At 40.0% G+C, this 22,951-nt stretch overlaps 2 protein-coding genes across 7 annotated transcripts in view; one reads left to right on the top strand and one right to left on the bottom strand.

Moving 5' to 3' along the window:
• The window catches only part of FLACC1 (flagellum associated containing coiled-coil domains 1), a 37,609-nt gene extending 33,499 nt beyond the window's left edge, over window positions 1-4,110 (top strand). Inside the window, exon 15 of the mRNA XM_082467215.1 lies at window positions 1,582-4,110. Coding sequence (XP_082323341.1) covers window positions 1,582-1,708 — 127 coding nt within the window. The 3' untranslated portion in view covers window positions 1,709-4,110. The remainder of the gene's footprint in view (window positions 1-1,581) is intronic.
• CASP8 (caspase 8) overlaps window positions 3,268-22,951 on the bottom strand; it is a 54,595-nt gene continuing 34,911 nt past the window's right edge. For 5 of the 6 annotated variants that reach the window (XM_082467202.1, XM_082467199.1, XM_082467201.1 and 2 more), the window contains 7 exons: window positions 19,979-20,084; window positions 18,975-19,113; window positions 18,818-18,862; window positions 9,821-9,906; window positions 8,061-8,202; window positions 5,437-5,938; window positions 3,268-4,292 (listed from right to left, as the gene is read on the bottom strand). In XM_082467202.1, the coding sequence (XP_082323328.1) occupies window positions 4,157-4,292; window positions 5,437-5,938; window positions 8,061-8,202; window positions 9,821-9,906; window positions 18,818-18,862; window positions 18,975-19,113; window positions 19,979-20,084 (1,156 nt within the window). In that variant the 3' untranslated portion in view covers window positions 3,268-4,156. The remainder of the gene's footprint in view (window positions 4,293-5,436; window positions 5,939-8,060; window positions 8,203-9,820; window positions 9,907-18,817; window positions 18,863-18,974; window positions 19,114-19,978; window positions 20,085-22,951) is intronic. The other variant, XM_082467203.1, reaches the window with a different exon arrangement.

The following is a 22,951-nucleotide window of genomic DNA, read 5'->3' as shown; positions in this document are numbered from 1 at the left end:
ATTTGTTTGCCTCAGTTAACCTTAAGATCTTATTTTGCAGAGAGGCAATTTTAGACTCCTGATAATATTTGGCAGCCTCAAAATAAGCATTCCACTCAGTTCTAGAAATTTTTGAACTATTGTGGTCCAATTTGGTTTTAGGAAAATTAAGTTTGGGGATTTCAAAAGTTCCCTGTGATGGCTGTTGAGATCCTAACCTGCCTTTGATTGGGTCAGTCCATTTAGCTAGAAATGCACATGAGGAAGGACCACAGTTTTTAAACATAGAATTGGCTGGAGTCCCTGCGGTGAGGGTGGGGGGCAACATCAAAATATTTAGATAACTGGGGTCCCATTTCTCAGAGGTTTTTCTCTGGAATAAAAGAATAATTTTCAAACAGCTTGCAACTCAAACAGCCTACAAGCTAATACCAGCCAGTTCTAAGGAAAGAGCTTGATCCCAAAGGAGCCAGACCAGAGGGTTTTCAGCCAGTTTCCAGAGAACCGCCCCTGTACCAAAGGAATGGGCCAACAGCTGAACTGACACAGTTTCAGTGAAGCAGCTCCTGTTCCCAAAGGAATGGGCTGACAACTTCTCAACCAGCTTCAGTAGAAACAGTTTAATCTCAAAATCAGGCGAAAGTGCCAAACAAGTACTTGCACATAGAACAAGGCCTTAACAAGAAAGATAAAACCTTAAAATAGATCCTGAATAAAGCCCGGAGAGCTTCAAATGGCAAAGAGGGCATGAGCTCAGATCCAGGAGAAAGATGTACCTTCAACCTCCAGGGTCATTGAGGAAAACAGTGAACTCAATGGGCTTGATTGTGGGTACCACACTTGTTTGCTCACCAGCCCAGAGCCATTGAGGATCTTCTCTGGTCCCCATATGGACCACCAAAAATGTTGACCTAAAACAAATAGACTGCCAGTTATCTCTCCAGGAAAGATGGGTTTATTGGGGATCAGCAAAAAATTGCAATTTGGGGTCTGCAACCATGGCAAGCCATATGCAAGGCCCCACACAGCAAGGGAAGAAGAATGCTTTTATAGAGGGGAAAAGTAAGTGGGGAGGGCTATAGTAAACAAAGAGTCCGTAGCTTTTCATTGGCTGAGTTCTTACCAGGAAAGAATAAGAGTCTTTCTTCCTGTTGGGCTCTGCTACCATCTCAGGGCATGAGAGCTCCCCCTTCTGGTCTCCCTACTCTATTTAACTGAGGTTTCTGTTTATTAATTTTTTACAAGGGATTTAGGTGTCAATGGTTTACCCTTAGATGCACCTGCATTTGGTTCCTATGAAAATCAACTTCAGGTCAGAAATTATTCTGTTACCTGAAGATGCATCTTAAATCATTGAAATAATTTTTGGTCAATACTTTAATAAAGGGACGTTATTCATTGTGTTAATTATGTAGAAAATTCCTCATATGGGAATTTGGTAATCCAAATTTCATGTCTCACTAAATTCAAAACCACTGCAAATAATGAATGAGACCCCCCCCAACCAGTGAAAGAATAAAACCACATTTCTCTGCCTCTCAAATATCCTATACCCCTTTCTACCCTTTGAGTCTATAGTGATGATACATCTTCTCTTTATAGGCAGAAGACAATTGCCAAAAATGAAGAAATTTTTGATGAACGATCTGGGAAATCGACCTCTGTTACTATTTACGAGCATAATTCTGACATTTTAGAAGATGGTGGCAATGAAACACAAGAATCATGAGCAGAAGAATTGTTCTCTATCTCCAAAGATATTAGGAACACCATCTTTGTAGGCTTAAGAACTCCCGTGAGGTTTTCTCGAGAAATGCATATGGTGAGTTTAGTTCTTGGGTTGCCTTGAGTCTACTTGTGTCCTTTCAAAATTTGTTTTCTTCTGAGTGGTTGGGAATGTTTGAATTCTCATCTCAATTACATAGACTTTCATGACTTTTCATTGAAAAGTGATTTTTTTCACACCTAGAGCTGAGCTTTCTCTAGGCTTTGTATTAATTTCTCTTCCACCTTTACATGTTTCATAACGAAGACACTGACCTGAAGAACTTCTTTCTATTAAATGTTGATGATATTTTGTGGTGCACCTTTTGTCCCCCTGGGACATTTTGCTAGCAAGAAAGATAATTTATTGATTTGATTCCCCCAAACATTTTCTCTCTTATATGTGTCCCCACTCCCCTACCTCTCAATCATGTCCCCTAACCTATGATTTGGGAAGAATTTCTGACGATTCCTGCCACCTTCTCTAAACCATCCCCAGAATTCAAATGCCCAAAAGGCAGGCAACATAAATAAGAGAAATTGGCTGGACATAAGAAAAAAACAATCACACAAGCATGGTGATAAGAGGTAATTGGCAGCAGCCTCAGTGGAGGGGATTGGGCAGGGTGGTGTGGGGGATTGGGGGGTGGGGCGAGAGTTATGGGGATTGGGTAAAACCATTCCATTGTTGCCAAACAGGAGCATGGTGTAAATGTGGTCAGATATCTTAATCTTTCAAAAGAAAGTATTCTGGTTTTTGGGGGCTTCCCTGGTGGCGCAGTGGTTAAGAATCCGCCTGCCAATGCAGGGGACACGGGTTCGAGCCCTGGTCTGGGAAGATCCCACATGCCACGGAGCAACAAAGCCCGTGCGCCACAACTACTGAGTCTGCGCTCTAGAGCCCACGAGCCACAACTACTGAGCCCGCATGCCACAGCTACTGAAGCCCGCACGCCTAGAGCCCATGCTCCACAATAAGAGAAGCCACCACAATGAGAAGCCCACACACCGCAACGAAGAGTAGTCCCCACTCACTGCAACTAGAGAAAGCCTGCGCACAGCAACGAAGACCCAATGCAGCCAAAAATAAATAAATAAAATAAATAAATTTATAAAAAAAAAAAAAAGAAAGTATTCTGGTTTTTATGTGACAACTCCCAATTTTTAAATATGGACAAGAGGGAATTCCCTGGCTGTCCAGTGGTTAAACTCTGTGCTTTCACTGCCGAGGGCACGGGTTTGATCCCTGGTCGGGGAACTAAGATCCTGCAAGCCATGCAGTGGCAATAAATAAAAAAATACATACATACATGCAAGAAAATTTTTAAAAATACAATTGTGTGAGCCAACATTGGGAGGCTCAAGGAAAACATATCTGTGATCCAAACATTTTCTACCTGTAAGATTAGATTCCACTGGCAAAAACAAAACAAAACAAATATACAAAAACAATCTCCAAGGAATAGTAAGATAAAATTATATTTTATTCTATTAAAAATATTTTTTACGTTTTTTTTTAAACTTAGCTTTGAAAGATAACGTAATTACTAAAGGTTTAAAGTGAACCAAACACATAAAGAAAGAGCAAATGCATAAAACGAACACAGAATGGCTATTAAAAAAGCAAATCATTTTCAACAGCACAGAAGCATGTATATTAAGGGCGTTAAGATAAAAGCTGAAAAGGGAGTTTGGAAACAGATTCTAAAGAAATTGAAAACATTTAGAATTTCTAAAGTTTTTAAAACAAGAATTTTTTTAATTTTGTATTTTAAAAAATCTTGTAAATTAGTGTACAAGATGGCTTGGGAAAGGAGGGACTGGAAGTACAAAACAGTCAAGTTAATGTCCAATTAACATCATTTCTCTTAAAAGTGAGCTGAATACTGTACTTATGAGTAATAAAAACAAGGAAAATCATGCTTAGGTTTTTGAAATCTAAGTCTAAACAGTGGTGTCTTTCACCACTGAAAAGCAAAGTCTGCTCATGGCGCAGGAGAGGAAGCTCACATGTTTCTGGGATAGCTTGTCACACTCACCAGCAGCAATCAGGCTGGATGTGGGAGCATTATACCCTCAACTTCAACACACGAGGGGTTTCCTTAGCTAGGTCAGATCACAAATATCTCCCTCAGTGATCTTTGACATTTCTTTTAAACTTACTATACTTTTTGTATCTACTATAAGTTCATTTTTAAACTTTTTCATCAAATTAAAAACACAATTAAAATCATGCCTACAGCTATGACTGTCTAGCTATTGCAAAGCCAGAGATTTAGCTTGAATTTGCATGCAAATTAGATTGTCCTGACTCCCATTCTCTCCCCTTCCAGCTATCAAGAAGAAAAAAAAAAAAAAAGAATAAAATAGCAGCATTTTAACTATTGTTTAGTTTTGCAACTAAACAATAGCATCAATTAAGGGGAAAGAAGAGTTTTTTTCTCAGTGTGAAAGTAGGTTGTGGCATCTGTTTGCCCATATTTTTCTTGTCATCCTTATTGCTTACTTCAAAGTTCACCTTGGTGAGGATGGTGAGAATATCTTCACCCCTGAAAAACATAAGATAACCTTGTGACCATCTATGGGGGGAAAAATCAACTGGTAAACCCTATCATCTTCTGTGATTAGTGATAGTTATTTCCCTCAAAACAACAGGCATTTGAAATAACAAGATGTTAAACCAAGACCTACCACAGCTTTCTAGGTGAAGAAGTTGTCTCAGAGCTTAATATCTTATGACCATCAGAAACTTCACTGTCAACATCAGATTTGGTTTCTTTGCCTCCTGACCTATTTGTACCTCACTCTGCTCCATGTATTGTGTCACTTACCCCCAATCGCCTCAACGCCCCCCAACATCCTCTGCCTCAAATTGGCATTGCTTCTGTGGATTTATCTGTGGCCGCATCAAACTTTAGGCAAGTGGAAATTGAAAGTCTCCTGCAGCCACCCCACTGCTTTCTCACCAGCTTCTCTTATCAGTTTAGTTGGGCAACCTGTTTATTCACTTCTGTAGCTAACCCCTTGGAACCTCGCAGGATTCGTGGTCTAAGTTACAAAATGAAAATGCAGTGTGGATGTTATGGTTCAGTCCTTTATCTGCCATTGGAAATTCTTGCTCTTCATACACTTAAAACATAATGAGACACAGAACTAGAAGCAACCTACAGAGGATTCCTTGCTATTTATCTGCTGGTTGTGTGTGCATGTGGTGAACTGTGCCGTACAAAACCATCATTTAAATAAAGGAAACATAAGATAATAAATGAGGGAAAGTTATTTTCCCACATTTTGTGTGCTTCAAAGCAGGCCAAATTTGTGGGAATAGAAAAAGTTTCTGATCTTTAGCACTTATCTCCCACAAGAGGATCCAAGGTTGGTTAGCTATTATAGAACTTTTGACAGGGTTGGAGGATGTTAAACATGGAAATTCCAAACTAGTTGAGTGGGTTCAGTCATGTTTCTGCCTAAAGACAGAGATGGACTATATGACTTTGCCATCTTTCCCACTCTACGATACGCTGATTGCCCTTTGAGGTGCTAAATAAAAGAAACTCCTCAGTAAGTATTTTAGCTTTTTCCATCGGTAAACTTGCCCTCTTTCCCACTCTGCAACTGACCTGAGAATTACAGTTATGTGATCCACAGCTAGACATTTAAAGATGAATGAAGTGTTGAATAAGCAAAAATTACCTAGGACATCTTTCTCTCAGGCTCTGGCAAAGTGACTGGATATACCAGGTCCCCTCCATGGTGCTTCGGTAGGAAACACAGTTGTTCACGGTGGCCATCCCCAGCAGAAAGTCAGCCTCATCTGGGATATATCTCTTCTGAGGTGATGAATCCATTTCTAAATAGGCTTCCTTCTGTTCTGAGTCAGTCTCAACAGCTATACCTCTCTGGTAGTTATCCCCTTGACAAGCCTGAATAAAAAAGATTTTGGGTTTGCCAAGAAGGGAAGGGCACTTTGAACCAGTGAAGTAAGAGGTCAGCTCATAGATGGGGGCTTCCTGCCCATCGGAGCCATAGATGATGCCCTTGTCTCCATGGGAGAGGATGCAGCAGATGAAGCAGTCCTTGTTATTGTGGTCCATGCTTTGGTAGGATTTCAGAACCTCACAGATTTTCTTTGCAGTGTAGTCTTTGTAATGCACTATCTCAAAATGAAGCTCACTAAAGGTCTTTCTCAAAGCCTCTGAGAAGTGAAACAAGAAAAGTCATATTACACCGCAAGAATTCCCAGACCACAACCCAGGACTAGAGAGAACACTGACCAGATAAGAATCTGAACCAAACTTAAAAACAAGACCCTCTATATTAGTGGCTGGATTCCATAGACTTCTAATATTTACTACCACTAGCTGCAAATATTTCCCAGCCCTGAGGCAAAAGAGAAAGGGGAGACTGCTATTGTGGGCCTGTTGTCTTTTCTCAACTAGTCTACAAGATGGGTAAGCTATTATTTAGGCTTACTACCTAACCAATCTAAAAAGTAACTGTAATACTTACATAATCAGAAAAAAAGCAAAAAAAAATTTTTAATAAAAGATCCATACTTATTTTATCCTGAACGCTCTCAAAATTGTTCATCAAAATACAAGATATGAATGTTTTAAAAGTCAAGTAGAACTAAAAGACTTATTACAAAAAAGCTACCCCCCTCTACTCCTTCCTTTTACCCAGTCATGTTCTGTCCAGCCATTTCTATGAAGGCAACCACTTTCAACTTATAGCTATTATTATTTTTTTGGTATTAGCCTCCATTTTGTAATAAATTTGGGCTCATTTCTATTTATTCGTTTATAAATTTTAGACTTTTGTAGTGAGTTCCTATTGTGGGTGATGAGTGCTTGGTGTTCTTACACATTTACAACTTTTAGTTGAAGCAATAGAAATATATGTATTACTAATACTATGTAAACATAATATTCTTTAATTATGCTTCCTTTCTTATTAAACTTTTTTGTCTTTCCTGGAATTAGCAATAGCATTATTTTTTCATTGCTTTGTTTTCTACATGCTTAACATTATTTTTCCCCAAATGCTCTAATTGATCTAGTCAAAGTCTTTCAACACTTTTCAGGCTGCCTGTCTGATTATTTTAGATAAAAATAGCATATATTTAAGGTGTACAACATTATGATATGAATAGTGAAATGATTACTACAGTTAAGCTAATAATATATCTCCTCACTCAGTTACCTTTTGTTTGCGTGTGTCTGTGTGTGTGTGTGTGTGTGTGTGTGTGTGTGTGTGTGTGTGTGTGTGATGAGAACACCTGAAATATAGTCTCTTTGCATATTTCTCATGTTCAATACAGCATTATCAACTATGGCCATCATGCTGTACAGTAGATTGCTAAACTTATTCATCCTACACGCTGCTACTTTATACCCTTGATCAGAAATACAATCAATGCCATTTTAATAAAAAATGTTTTAATGGTAAATATTAAGTAAATGAAAATCGAAGGCCTGAAACCTTTTCTTCAATACCAAGATATACGATGATGAATGATGTAGTCAGTGAACTTAAGTTCTGTGGCTTTTTAAAACCTTAGAATAGATTTGCTTGAATAAACAAATGTTAACAGAAACCATTCACAGAGTCCTGATGATTAAAATCAACCTATCTTATTTTCTAAACTGCTCTATTTAAAAAATAAGTAATTACCTGATGTTATGACTCATAAACACCATTTTCAAAAATTCTTTGATCAAGTAAAAATTCTTAATATCACAATGGTTGGGTTGAATTATTTCTTTTATTGCTTTTAGTTGTAGCCATTTCTATGTTCACATGATGCAAATTATTTTTCATTTAACTGGTAAGCTCTCAATCTTAGCCGAAAAAGGCTGAGCCAAAGACTTTCTGTTTAGTTTAACATTTGAAAATGCTATTTCTGTTAAGGACTCAATTTCTGCTGCACTCATAGCCCAACTTTTATAAACACAACTTCCGTAAATGGTCTTGATACCAAAGCAGTGTTTTCACCCAACACCTAATACACTCTATAGAGGCTCTATTCATTTAGCTGAATTAAAAACAAAATTTATTGTTGCTTTTTATAAGCCTTTTAGCAAGATTTGATATTTTATCTTTATATATATATTGCTTTGATTTTTAAAATTAATTTAAAAGAAAACAAAAGCAGAAAACTAGCAAGTATGTAAGAATGTTGTTCACCTCCACAGGGAAATACGGTTATATCCATCTTTTTGAAACACATGGCCCTGTTGATACAGCTTTTGTTCTCCCCTTTTGACAAAAACATCGATATTAGAAATATTTCATTTCTCTTTTGGGTTCTACTGTACCTGCATCCAAGTCTGTTCCATTCCTATCCTTAATGCTGTGAAGTTTGGGCACATCCTTCCTTGCTATGCTAAAATCATAATTGTTAAAGATCAAACAGTATCCCCGAGGTTTGCTTTTCATTCGGTAAACCGTGTTCGATGTCTGGAAAACAAAAATCCAACCCAGGAGCTGACTCTGTGGGTCAAACACTTGAGATGTGAACAAACAACTCCCTGGTAAGAGGTTAGGCATCACCTAAGCCAAACTGGGATGCAAGTGCACTTTCCATAGCCCCACCCGAACTTGGCACTGCTCCCCTAAGGAACTAGTTTCCACTCATTCCCCGACAAGCAATGCAGACTCCTTCCCCACAGTTAGTGTGGAAAGTCAGTGTCCCAATACCTGGGCCTCCTGAGCATTTGCACTTATATTAATAGTGTTGTCACCACATTGTATTGGTATTATTTATTCTCATTTCTGCTCGAGGCAGGGAACATCTGTGCCAGGGACTAGGATTATTATTAGTTTGTGAGAGCTCCATCAGGAGTTGCTGGATGAATGACTGTCTTGGTGCTATCTCTGGGCTGCCCCTTTGAGACCTTGTGATTCCCTCGGCTCTCTGCTCAACTCATCCATGCTTCTGGGCTAACAGGTGAGGGCCTGCCCATCACACGGCATAGCATGGTCCCAGGATTTTTCAAGCTGTTGGCTTAATCTGGATCTCAGGACCACGGTGACTCGAGGAGACAGATGTGCTGGGCAGGCAGGTCTTGGCTGTGCTACAGGTTACAGTATCCACACTCTACTACTTGACAGTATCAATCAGAGGTGACCCTGTGACCTCCTGACTTCCCTGGGGTTGTTTCAGTGCTGAGATATTTAGCATTTATTGGGAAATCCATGCAGTCCCTCAAGGTAGAGAAAAGGGCCCCAGACTAGGGGGCCAAATTCCTGGCTCTACTACTTAATAACCTTAAGACTTTGGACAAGTTAACTAATCTCTCTTGCACTCAGTGTCATTAGCTGATGGGTGGGGATGACATTTGCAGAGTGCTTTTACTGTTTACAAAGTGCCACATGACTTCAGTTAATCCTTGATGTTCAGACTGAGAGAGGTCTGGTAATTTGCTCAGGAGTCCACTAATAAACGGTCTCTCCTAAGCTTAATTTCAAGTCTCCCACTAGACATTAGGCATACAGGGTTTCCTCTGCTTCCCACCACAAGGAAGAGCGAATGGGCTGCTGAGTCACAATGTGGTAAATTGCTGAAAGTTACAGAAACAGAAGTGATATCTAGAAAGGCAATTTTGGGGCCAGCTCATTGGGATGAGATCATAGAGACAACTAGATCGTGAGCATGTGCTGCTTACACCTAATCACAAAGGAGAAACTGTTTTGAAATGCCAAGCTAAAAGAAGACTTTGCTGTTTCTAATCCTGCTGACTCTTCTCCCAAAGCCCTCTCCCATTTAGGCTGATGCAGCTGCTGAAAGGATCAGGTTGGAGGTTCCCCACCCGTCTGCCTTCCAACAATTCCAACATCTTTGCTTTTAAAATAGAAATTTAACACATGGGAAATCAAAGAGATCAAAATTTTTTCAAAAATTACAAAGTCACATGTTAAACTTGTGCTTTTGTGAATTTTTTCCTACAGTTCTCAACATTTTCAAGAAGTTTCTGTTTAGTTTCTATTAGTTTATCTGGAAGCTAAAAAAAGCTCAGGAACACAATACTTAGAATCTGCAGCACAAAGGGGAAAAGGAATGGGAATTTCCCGGTACCTGCGACTCACTGTCTTTTTCTCCTGGAGAGTCCGACATGGCCAGCATTTCAAGAGAGCCCTCCCTTATGAGCAATTGTGACACATCTGGAATGACACAGGCAGGGAAGGTGCTTTGGTGAGGAAAGATGTAGCACCCAGGACAACATAAGGTCCCTTTTGAAATGAAAATTCACAGGACTTCCTTGGTGGCTGAGTGGTTAAGAATCCTCCTGCCAATGCAAGGGACATGGGTTCGAGCCCTGGTCTGAGAAGATCCCACATGCTGTGGAGCAACTAAGCCTGTGTGCCACAACTACTGAAGCCCGCATGCCTAGAGCCCATGTTCTGCAACAAGAGAAGCCACCACAGTGAGAAGCCCACACACCACAACGAAGAGTAGCCCCACTTGCTGCAGCTAGAGAAAGCCCATGAGCAGCAACGAAGACCCAATGCAGCCAAAATTTTTTAAAAATTTAAAAATAAATAGAATAAATTTTTAAAAAATAAAGTCAGGATTTGTTAAAAAAAAAAAAAAGAAAGAAAGAAAGAAAGGGAAAAAAAGAAAATGCACAGACCACCTTGAACATAATATCCTTGCAGTTCACAGAATAAGGGAAAATCTTATCACTAACTAACTCTGCCCCTATTTCAAACATGCTGGCCTGGGGCTGCAGGGTCTTTGTCTTTTGACAATGCCTTTTATATCTTCCAATGTGCAGAGAAGGTGAAAAGTAGCCAGTGCTATTAGGAGAACAGGTCCATTAACATGCAAATGTCATTTGCATACAGAGTGAAGTAAGTCAGAAAGAGAAAAATAAGTATTGTATATTAACGCATATATGTGAATCTAGAAAAATGGTACAGATGAACCGGTTTGCAGGGCAGAAATAGAGACACAGATATAGAGAACGAAAGTATGGATACCAAGCGGGGAAAGTGGGTGGGTGATGAATTGGGAGATTGGGACTGACATATATACACTAATATGTAGAAAATAGATAACTAATGAGAACCTGCTATATAGCACAGGGAACTCCACTTCACTGTACAGTAGAAACTAACACAACATTGTAAAACAACTATACCCCAATAAATAATTAATTAATTTATTAATGAAAACAAAATGGAAAAAAAGAGATGCAGATGTGGTCACAGTTGTCACTGCTGTAGCCCTCCCTCTCCACAGCCTGAGTGAGCAAGTGCACCCTAATCAGCCACTGCTTTTGCCCCCTCTTGCCTGGGTGGGGAACAGACGCCTGAGGGTGGCCCACACGCAGAGACGGGACCAAAACCAAAGCTGAACTACAGGGGAAGTGGTACCAAAGAAGAGAAAGGGAGATCTCTCTGTGCAGCCACAGGAGCAGAGGATTAAATCCCTGCAATTGGCTTGGTAAACCCTGCAACTGTGGAATATCTGAATAGACAATGAGTGTTCCTGCAATTGAGGCTGTGGACGTTGGGGGCAACTGTGGACTTTGGGGGCAAGCACAAGCCGGAGTTGGGCCAGGTCAGAGTCTGAGCTGACCCCACAGTGCCCACAGCAGGTCCAGAGACCTACCTAGAAGTACTGGAGGACTTCCCGGGCAGGCAGGGATTGGCTGCGCTTCACTGTGGGAGCAAGGACACTGACAGGTGAGGCCACAGGAAAATATTAACATTACTATTATTTTTTTCACTTTGTTCTATTGTTGTTTATTATTATTTTAATTTTTATTTACTTTTTCTTTTCTTTTTTATGCTTTTATTTGTAATATATATATATTTTTTAAATTAATTAATTAATTAATTTATTTATGGCTGTGTTGGGTCTGTTTCTGTGCGAGGGCTTTCTCTAGTTGCGGCAAGTGGGGACCACTCTTCATCGCGGTGTGCGGGCCTCTCATTATCGCGGCCTCTCTTGCGGAGCACAGGCTCCAGACATGCAGGCTCAGTAATTGTGGCTCACGGGCCTAGTTGCTCCGTGGCATGTGGGATCTTCCCAGACCAGGGCTCGAACCCGTGTCCCCTGCATTGGCAGGCGTTTTCTCAACCACTGCGCCACCAGGAAAGCCCTGTAATATATTTTTTACTTTATTTTTTTCCTCTTTCTACTTTACTTTGTCATTATATTGTGCTTTTTCCTTGTTTTTGTTTTTCCCTTTGTTTTGCTTTGTTTTTATCTTCTTTTTAACTATATTTTATATTTTTCGATTTTTACTTTACTTTTTTTTGTTTTATATTTTTTCCTTTTGTTTTCATCTTTCTTATGTTTTTATCTTTTTTTAATCTCTTTTGTGTGTTTGTTTTATGCTTTCTTTGCCTTTTTTTAAGATTGCTTTCTCCTTTTGATTGTTTTTTTTGTTTTTTCTTTTTGATAGTTTAGTTTTTAGTGTCTGTTTTCATTTTGGGGTTAGTTTACTTGCTTGGTTGCTCTCTTCTTTTTTGCTTTCTCTTTTTCTTTTCTTTTTGTGAGTGCGTGTTTGTGTGTGTGTGTGTGTGTGTGTGTTTGTGTGTTTTTGTCTGTTTGGTTTTGCTTTTACCATTCAACTTGGGGTTTTGTTAGTCTGTTCTTTTTTTTTTTTTTTTTTCCTTTTCTTCCACACCATGTGGCTTGCAGGGTCTTGGTGCTCCAGCCAGGGGCTGGGCCTGAGCCTCTGAGGTGGGAGAGCTGAGTCCAGGATGTTGGACCACCAGAGAACTCCTGGCCCCAGGGAATATTAATCAGCGAGAGCTCTCCCAGAGGTCTCCATCTCAACAGTAAGACCCAGCTCCACACAAGGGCCAGCAAGCTCCAGTGCTGGATTCCTCACAACAAACAACTAGCAAGACAGGAATGCAACCCCACCCATTAGTCTAAACCCCAGTCTTTAGTCAGACAGGCTGACTAAAGTCCTACTAAGTTCACAGACACCACAAAACACACCACCGGATGCGGCCCTGCCCATCAGAGGGACAAGATCCAGCTCCACCCACCAGAACACAGGCACCAGTCCCCCTACCAGGAAGCCTACACAAGGCACTGGACCAACCCCACCCACTGGGGGCAGAAACCAGAAGTAAGAGGAACTACGACCCTGCAGCCTGCAGAAAGGAGGCCCCAAACACAGTAAGTTAAGCAAAATGAGAACACAGAGAAGTATGCTGCAGATGAAGGAGCAAGGTAAAAACCCACAAGACCAAACAAATGAAGAGGAAATAGGCAGTCTACCCGAAAAAGAATTCAGAGTAATGATAGTAAAGATGATCCAAAATCTCGGCAATAGAATGGAGAGAATACAAGAAATGTTTAACAAGGACCTAGAAGAACTAAAGAGCAAACAAACAGTGATGAACAACACAATAACTGAAATTAAAAATACTCTAGAAGGAATCAATAGCAGAATAACTGAGGCAGAAGAATGGAGAAGTGAGCTGGAAGACAGAATGGTGGAAATAACTGCTGCAGAGCAGAATAAACAAAAAAGAATGAAAAGAATTGAGGACAGTCTCAGAGACCTCTGGGACAACATTAAACACACGAACATTTGAATTATAGGGGTCCCAGAAGAAGAAGAGAAAGAGAAAGGGCCTGAGAAAATATTTGAAGAGATTATAGTTGAAAACTTCCCTAATGTGGGAAAGGAAACAGTCAATCAAGTCCAGGAAGCACAGAGAGTCCCATACAGGATAAACCCAAAGAGAAACACACCAAGACACATATTAATCAAACTATCAAAAATTAAATACAAAGAAAAAATATTAGGGACTTCCCTGGTGGTCCAGTGGTAAAGAATCTGCCTTACAATGCAGGGGACGTTGATCCTTGGTCATGGAACTAAGATCCCACATGCCGCAAGGCAACTAAGCCCACGTGCCACAACTACGGAGCTCACATGCCTCAACTAGAGCCCATGTGCCACAAATTACAGAGCCCGCGTGCTCTGGAACCTGTATGCCACAACTACAGAGCTCATGCACCCTGGAGCCTGTGCACTACAACTAGAGGGAGAAAACCCACACACCACAACTAGAGAGAAGCCCACACACCACAACGAAGAGTCTGCACACTGCAACAAAAGATTCTGCATGCCTCAACAAAGATCCTGTGTGCCACAACTAAGAGCCGACACAGCCAAAAATAAAAATTAAAATTAAAAAATAAATCTTAAAAAAAAAAAAAGAAAAAATATTAAAAGCAGCAAGGGAAGAGCAACAAATAACATACAAGGGAATCCCCATTAGGTTATGAGCTGATTTTTCAGCAGAAACTGCACAGGCAAGAAGGGAGGGCCCAATATATTTAAAGTGATGAAAGGGAACAAGCTACAGCCAAGATTACTCTACTCAGCAAGGATCTCATTCAGATTTGACGGAAAAATCAAAAGGTTTACAGACAAGCAAAATCTAAGAGAATTTAGCACCACAAAACCAGCTCTACAACAAATACCAAAGGAACTTCTCTAAGCGGGAAACACAAGAGAAGAAAAAGACCTACAAAAACAAACTCAAAACAATTAAGAAAATGGTAATAGGAACGTACATATTGATAATTACCTTAAATGTGAATGGATTAAATGCTCCAACCAAAAGACACAGGCTTGCTGAATGGATACAAAAACAAGACCGGTATATATGCTGTCTACAAGAGACCCACTTCAGACTTAGGGACACATACAGACTGAAAGTGAAGGGATGGAAAGAGATATTCTATGCAAATGGAAATTAAAAGAAAGCTGGAGTAGCAATACTCATAACAGATAAAATAGACTTTAAAATAAAGAATGTTACAAGACACAAAGAAGGAAACTACATAGTGATCAAGGGATCAATCCAGGAAGAAGATATAACAATTATAAATATATGTGCACCCAAGATAGGAGCACCTCAATACATAAGGCAAATGCTAACAGCTATAAAAGGGGGAAATCGACAGTAACACAATAATAGTGGGGGACTTTAACACCTCACTTACACCAATGGACAGATCATCCAGACAGAAAATAAATGAGGAAACACAAGCTTTAAATGACAAAATAGACCAGATAGATTTCATTGATATTTATAGGACATTGCATCCGAAAACAGCAGATTACACTTTCTTCTCAAGTGCACATGGAACATTCTCCAGGATAGATCATATCTTGGGTCACAAATCAAACCTTAGTAAATTTAAGAAAATTGAAATCGTATCAAGCATCTTTTCCAACCACAATGCTATGAAATTAGAAATCAATTAGAGGAAAAAAACTGTAAAAAACACAAACACATGGAGGCTAAACAATATGCTACTAAATAACCAAGAGATCACTGAAGAAATCAAAGAGGAAATCAAAAAATACCTAGAGATAAATGACAAAAAAACACGACGGCCCAAAACCTATGGGATGCAGCAAAAGCAGTTCTAAGAGGGAAGTTTATAGCAATACAATCCTACATCAAGAAACAAGAAAAATCTCAAATAAAGAATCTAACCTTACACCTGAAGGAACTAGAGAAAGAAGAACAACAACAACAAAAAAAAACCCCCAAAGTTAGTAGAAGGAAAGAAATTATAAAGATCAGAGCAGAAATAAATGAAATAGAAACAAAGAAAACAATAGCAAAGATCAATAAATCTAAAAGCTAGTTCTTTGAGAAGATATACAAAATTGATAAACCTTTAGCCAGTCTCATCAAGAAAACGAGGGAGAGAACTCAAATCAATAAAATTAGAAATGAAAAAGAAGTCAGAACAGACACCGCAGAAATACAAAGCATCATAAGAGACTACTACAAGCAACTAAATGCCAATAAAATGGACAACCTGGAAGAAATGGACAAATTCTTAGAAAGGTATAACCTTCCAAGACTGAACCAGGAAGAAGCAGAAAACATGAACAGACCAATCACAAGTAGTGAAATTGAAACTGTGATTAAAAATCTTCCAACAAACAAAAGTCCAGGACCAGATGGCTTCACAGGTGAATTCTATCAAACATTTAGAGAAGAGCTAACACCCATCCTTCTCAAACTCTTCCAAAAAATTGCAAAGGAAGGAACATTCCAAAACTCATTCTACGAGGCCACTATCACCCTGATGCCAAAACCAGACAAAGATATCACAGAAAAAGAAAATTACAGACCAATATCACTGATGAATGTAGATGCAAAAATCCTCAACAAAATACTAGCAAACAGAATCCAACAACACATTAAAAGGATCATACACCATGATCAAGTGGGACTGATCCCAGGGATGCAAGGATTCTTCAATATACACAAATCAATCAATGTGATACACCATATTAACAAATTGAAGAATAAAAACCATATGATCATCTCAATAGATGCAGAAGAAGCTTCTGACAAAATTCAACACCCATTTATGATTAAAAGAACTCTCCAGAAAGTGGGCAGAGAGGGAACCTGCCTCAGCATAATAAAGGCCATATATGACAAATGCACAGCAAACATCATTCACAATGGTGAAAAACTGAAAACATTTCCTCTAAGATAAGGAACAAGACAAGGATGTCCACTCTCACCACTATTATTCAACATAGTTTTGGAAGTCCTAGCCATGGCAATCAGAGAAGAAAAGGAAATAAAAGGAATACAAATTGGAAAAGAAGAAGTAAAACTGTCACTGTTTGCAGATTACATGATACCATACATAGAGAATCCTAAAGATGCCACCAGAAAACTACTAGAGCTAATCAATGAATCTGGTAAAGTTGCAGGATACAAAATTAATGCACAGAAATCTCTTGCATTCCTATACACTAACAATGAAAGATCAGAAAGAGAAATTAAGGAAACAATCCCATTCACCATTGCAACAAAAAGAATAAAATACCTATGAATAAACCTACCTAAGGAGGAAAAAGATCTGTACTCAGAAAACTACAGGACACTGATGAAAGAAATTAAAGATGACACAAACAGATGGAGAGATATACCATGTTCTTGGATTGGAAAAATCAATATTGCAAAAATGACTATACTACCCAAAGCAATCTACAGATTCAATGCAATCCCTATCAAATTGCCAGTGGTATTTTTCACAGAACTAGAACAAAAAATCTTAAAATTTGTATGGAGACACAAAAGACCCCAAATAGCCAAAGCAATCTTGAGAAAAAAAAAAAAATGGAGCTGGAGGAATCAGACTCCCTGACTTCAGACTATACTACAAAGCTATAGTAATCAAGATAGCATGGTAGTGGCACAAAAACAGAAATATAGATCATTGGAACAGGATAGAAAGTCCAGAGATAAACCCACGCACCTATGGTCAACTACTCTATGACAAAGGAGGCAAGGATATACAATGGAGAAAAGACAGTCTCTTCAATAAGTGATGCTGGGAAAACTGGACAGCTACTTGTAAAAGAATGAAATTAGAACACTCCCTAACACCATACACAAAAATAAACTCAAAATTGATTAAAGACCTAAATGTAAGGCCAGACACTATCAAACTCTTAGAGGAAAACATAGGCAGAACACTCTATGACATAAATTACAGCAAGATCCTTTTTGACCCACCTCCTAGAGAAACGGAAATAAAAACAAAAATAAACAAATGGGACCTAATGAAATTGAAAAGCTCCTGCACAACAAAGGAAAACATAAACAAGATGAAAAGACAACCCTCAGAATGGGAGAAAATATTTGCAAATGAAGCAACTGACAAAGGATCAATCTCCAAAATATACAAGCAAGCAGTTCCTGCAGCTCAGTATCAAAAAAACAAACAACCCAATCCGAAAATGGGCAGAAGACCTAAATAAACATTTCTCCAAAGAAGATATACAGATTGCCAACAAACACATGAAAGGATGCTCAACATCACTAATCATTAGAGAAACGCAAATCAAAACTACAATGAGGTATCACCTCACACCTGTCAGATTGGCCATCATCAAAAAATCTACAAGCAATAAATGCTGGAGAGGGTGTGGAGAAAAGAGAACCCTCTTGCACTGTTGGTGGGAATGTAAATTGATACAGTCACTATGGAGAACAGTATGGAGGTTCCTTAAAAAACTAAAAATAGAATTACCATATGACCCAGCAATCCCACTACTGGGCACATACCCAGAGAAAGCCTTAATGCAAAAAGGCACATGCGGACTTCCCTGGTGGCACAGTGGTTAAGAATCCACCTGACAATGCAGGGGACACAGGTTCGAGCCCTGGTCCAGGATGATCCCACATGCTGCAAAACAACTAAGCCTGTGTGCCACAACTACTGAGCCTGCACTCTAGAGCCCGCAAGCCTCAACTACTGAAGCCCGCGCACCTAGAGGCCGTGCTCTGCAACAAGAGAAGCCACCGCAATGAGAAGCCCGCATGCAGCAACAAAGAGTAGCCCCCACTCGCCACAGCTAGAGAAAGCCCATGTGCAGCAACAAAGACCCAACACAGCCAAAAATAAATAAATAAATAAATAAAATAAATTTATTTTTAGAAAAGACACATGCACCCCGATATTCATTGCAGCAGTATTTACGATAGCCAGGTCATGGAAGCAACATCAATGCCCATCAACAGACAAAGGGATAAAGAAGATGTGGTACATATATACAGTGGACAATTACTCAGCCTAAAAAAGGAATGAAATTGGGTCATTTGCAGAGACATGGATGGACCTAGAGACTGTCATACTGAGTGAAGTAAGTCAGAAAGAGAAAAACAAATATCATATATTTAACACACATATGTGGAATCTAGAAAAAATGGTACAGATGAACTGGTTTGCAAGGCAGAAGTAGAGACACAGACATAGAGAACAAACGTATGGACACCAAGAGGGGAAACAGGGGGTGGAATGAATTGGGAGATTGGGATTGACATATATACACTAATAGGTAGGAAATAGATAACTAATGAGAACCTGCTGTATAGCATGGGGAACTCTACTTCAATTCACTGAAACTAACACAACATTATAAAACAACTCTACCCCAATTAAAAAAAAATGCAGATGTGGTAGAAGGTTGTGGAGAGGAGGCAATGAGGCTATCAGGAAGTAAATTAACTAAATAAACCTCGAAAACATATCTGCAAGTATTACCGTTTGAAAATTCATCTGGACCTCTTTCAAGGCTCATTCTTTGCTCTGAATTTAAAAAGAAACACACACATGTTTGATTAGAAACTGCTGTGACATACAGGAGTCTGTCCATTTAAGACTACATTTTGCTGATCCACAGCTCTCAGGTTATTTATACCTCTGCTTAGTTCTTCATAATCGTTGATTTTCTTCAGCAAGCTTTTGTTGATTTGCTCACAGATTCTTTTCAGGGTGTCCAAGTTTCTTTCCCCTAGGATGACCCTCTTCTCCATCTCTATGAAGATATCAAGCAAGGTCTAGAGGGAGGAGAAATCAAGTTGGAAGACTAGATGGAGCCATATTGGCTTTTAGATTAACTTTTTTTTTTACTTCCACTCTCTCCAAACTAAGCACCCACCCTAGCTTCCCAAGCCAACCCTCCTGAGAGGACATCCTGGTCTTATAAAGCCAATCAGTAGATTATTAGGGAGGCAATTCATGATTTCTGGCCCAGAAAGACAGAAATAAGAAGACACAGGAGAAGTCACATCAGATGTCACCTAGTCCCCAGGCCCAGGCCCTGTGCTGAAACTGCCTGTGGACTCCTTTATGTGAAGACAGTGAAGCAGCCCGAGTGCATGGCTGAGATGCGACAGCCTGGTCCCTATGGCAACAGCCCTGGGGACTGCCTCACACCCTCCATTGCCTCTGCCACCTGATCATCTCCAGGCTGAGTGTCCCCATAACACACACACACACATACAACATTACATCACAACACACACACACACACACACACACAAACACACACACACACACACACACACACACACAGTTCCAGGTCCCAGGTTGTTTCAGAGACTGCAGAAGTGGGGAAACGATCTCAGGCCCACCATCATCTCTCCTGGCTCTGCAAGGTCTCCACATTGCCTGTGCCTACACACCAGCCTTCTCCCCTTGCTCCTCACTCTGCCTTGTTCCTGGTAATTAACGGGAGCAGCACTTTACAGTATACAGAGGCATCATATCTACAGCACTCACGCCTGACAGCATTCTTCTTCTCCCCAGTTAAAAAGTGAGAACTCATGTTGCTTTTACTGACAAGTGCTCTCTTTAGTCTCAGAAATCCCCACTGGCTGACTCACCCTCAGGACTAAACCTCGGTCAGACACCAGGTCTTACCATGTCATTATCCAGCTTACATTTGGCGATCTCCTGGCTCAAAAAAAACTTGAAGTCCTTCAATTCCTGTTTGCTCACATCTTCTGAAATCTGAAAAAGCATGACCCTGCAGTGGGAAACAGAAACACTTTAGAAATATTTTCTTAAATGATTTCCCATCCGATATATGGAGTCACAGTGGACTTGATTCCTATGGCCTCCCTTTAAAACAAAGCCAGATAATGACGTGATTTATGAGTTGAGTCCTTGGAAAGAGGCTAGTGTAGTGACACTGAAGACAACTGGCTCAGGCCCAACTATCCCACTCTTAACAGAATTTAAAGTTCTCCAACTTTGACTTTCAGTTAATTTCAGTTAAATGAATTGTGTTTTTCCTTTGTCCTTCGCTATAAAATCAAGATCTTGTTGCAATAGAAAAAAAGCTTTGATTTTGGATATCACGCTTTTCAAAACGCAAATCAGATGGAATTCGTCCATTAAAACTCGTCAATGTTCTCCCAGCCGCTACCTTCAGTAGGAAGGCCAAACACCTCCTTCTGGAGTATGGGCTTTTGTGAACTGAGCCCAGCCTGCCTCCTCATCTCTGGATGCTCCTTACTGCTGTACCCCCATCTCCTCTCCGAACACACCCAGCTGCCCTGCCCCTCACCCTGTTAGGCTGGGCCTCCTCCCACCCCTATCCCCTTGTCCGTCCGCAGACAACCACTCATTCACTAACAGCTCAAGCACTGCCTGACTGTCCTCAAGGCTGTATTCACCCCCACCGTACCTGCCTGTGCATCGCCAGAAGAGTAACACACATAACTGTCTGTTTATGAAGCTGTCCAAGTTCCCTGAGAATGGGATCAGTGCCCTTTTGGTTTCCATAATCCTAGAGAATCATGAGATACAGTGTTTAAGTGCAGGGGACCCAGACTCCTGGTGTTGGAACCTTGGATCCACCATCCATGAGCTGTGTGGCTTTAGACATGTTACACATTTTTTCCCCCTCATCTGTAGACTGTAGATAATACTCTATTTACCCCTCTGGAAGGTGTTGAGGATTACTTGAATAAGTTTACCTGAAGCACTTAAACCAACCTTTGGCAACACACTAAGTGTTCAAACATGACAGGCATTATTATTTCCTAAATTATGATAGGCTCTTGGGATATGCTTGTTGAATGAACAAAGGAAAGTTTTGTAAGTCAGCAAACCTTTTACTATTATGGTGCAAAGGAAAATAACTTTAATACAAAAACATGTTAACTTCAAAATTAAATTAGAAAATTAAAATTCTAAAAATAAAAACATGGTTGACCCTTGAGCAACACAGGTTTGAAGTGCGTGGGTCCACTTATGTAAAGATTTTTTTCAATAAATACGTAATACAGTACTACACAGTCTGCAGTTGGTCGAGCCCACAAATGTGGAACGTAAGATACAGAGGATCGACTGTAAGTTATAAGCGGGTTTTTGTGCAGAGGGTCCACACCCCTAACCCCCATGTTGTTCAATGATCAACTGTAGTGTAGAAACAGAAGTTACTCAGTATTATCACCTGCTTCATCCTTCTTCTCATGGAATCTCTACCCTAGAAGTATTTCTTTAAAACTTTCTCAGTTTGAGCAAGATTGGCTCCAATCAAAAGCTACCTCCCCTTTTAACTTTATCACAAGGTATTTTGCCTTTCTACGTTCCTCATTACTGAAACCTACTGGCTTTCTTGTACCATCGTTGTCTAGAAATAAATCTGGATGGTTTATAAGGTACTAATTTTATAGGTAGCAATGATAATTTGAAATTTTAAATATCTTATAAATGGAAAGGGCCACACTAGCATTTTTTTTTCCTACTTGATATTCAACAATGATGAACAAGCAGGAGATTTTACTTGTGCTGACCCTTTTGTTCCCAAGCTAACATGCTGAAGATTTTAACAGACAGATCCTGCCCTTGTTAGACACTCGTAACCCTCCAACAGAGAGGCCCATGTCATTGTCTGCACTGAAAGTTGCCTTGGCCTTGCTCACATGGCAGGAGTGCAACCTTCAAAAGACCAAGACAGGGGACACAAGATGAAACCCTCTAGCTTTCCTAATTATGGAGCTGTTGTTTTTTATGATTAATTGATGCCTTAATGAAAAAAAATTCATTACAAGGACTTCACAATTCTATTGAACCAAAGTTACCCAGTATTGAATAGTATCCTTCCCCACTCTCCTTCCAATTTCACGTCCACTTGGAACGTGTAAAAGTGACTTTACTTGGGAAAAGGGTCTTCGTGGATGTGATCTTGCCAAGATAAGGTCATAGTAGATTAGGGTGGCCCTAATCCAATGGTTGGTGTCTTTAAAAGAAGAGGGAAATTAAGACACAGATACACAGCGGAGAAGGCAAGGTGAAGAAAGAGGCAGAGATTGAAGGATGCATCCGTAAGACAAGGAACACCAAGGATTGCCTGCAACTACCTGAAGCTAGGAGAGGATCATGAAACAGATTCTCCCTCAGAGCCTCTATAAAGGAATCATTCCTGTTGACACCTCAATTTCAGCTTCTAGCCTCCAGAACTATAAGGAATTAACTTCTCTAAGCCTTTGGCAGGACAGACAGCCCAAGCCACTGCTGTTCTGACAGCATCTGGGGTCACAGGGATTAAGCAGTCATTGGGCGTTACAGGATGGCTTATGAAGTAAAATTGTGGAAGCTGTTTAACCTTACAATGATCGGTTATTACAATGGGGGTTTCCAGATGGCCAGGCATAGATTAAAAATGGTTATCTTATACCATAAAAAAAGAAAGCACTCATTGCAGGGGTCCGGCCTGGCCAATCCAGAATGACTGGCAACACACAGCTCACTGAAGAACTTGGTAACACAAGCCTTAAGGTATGGAATAAAAGCCTAAAACCCTACTGAGAATTTCATAGTCATCCAGATGTAGGTGGGAGGGGGTCTCAGGTGGGAAGTAGTGATGCTTTATTCAATAATAGG

The sequence above is a fragment of the Balaenoptera physalus genome (genome assembly GCF_965194825.1).
Source record: "Balaenoptera physalus genome assembly, chromosome: 6".
NCBI classification, from domain to species: domain Eukaryota; kingdom Metazoa; phylum Chordata; class Mammalia; order Artiodactyla; family Balaenopteridae; genus Balaenoptera; species Balaenoptera physalus.
Note: the sequence above shows the minus strand (reverse complement) of the source record. Positions and strands in the feature narration are given on the sequence as shown.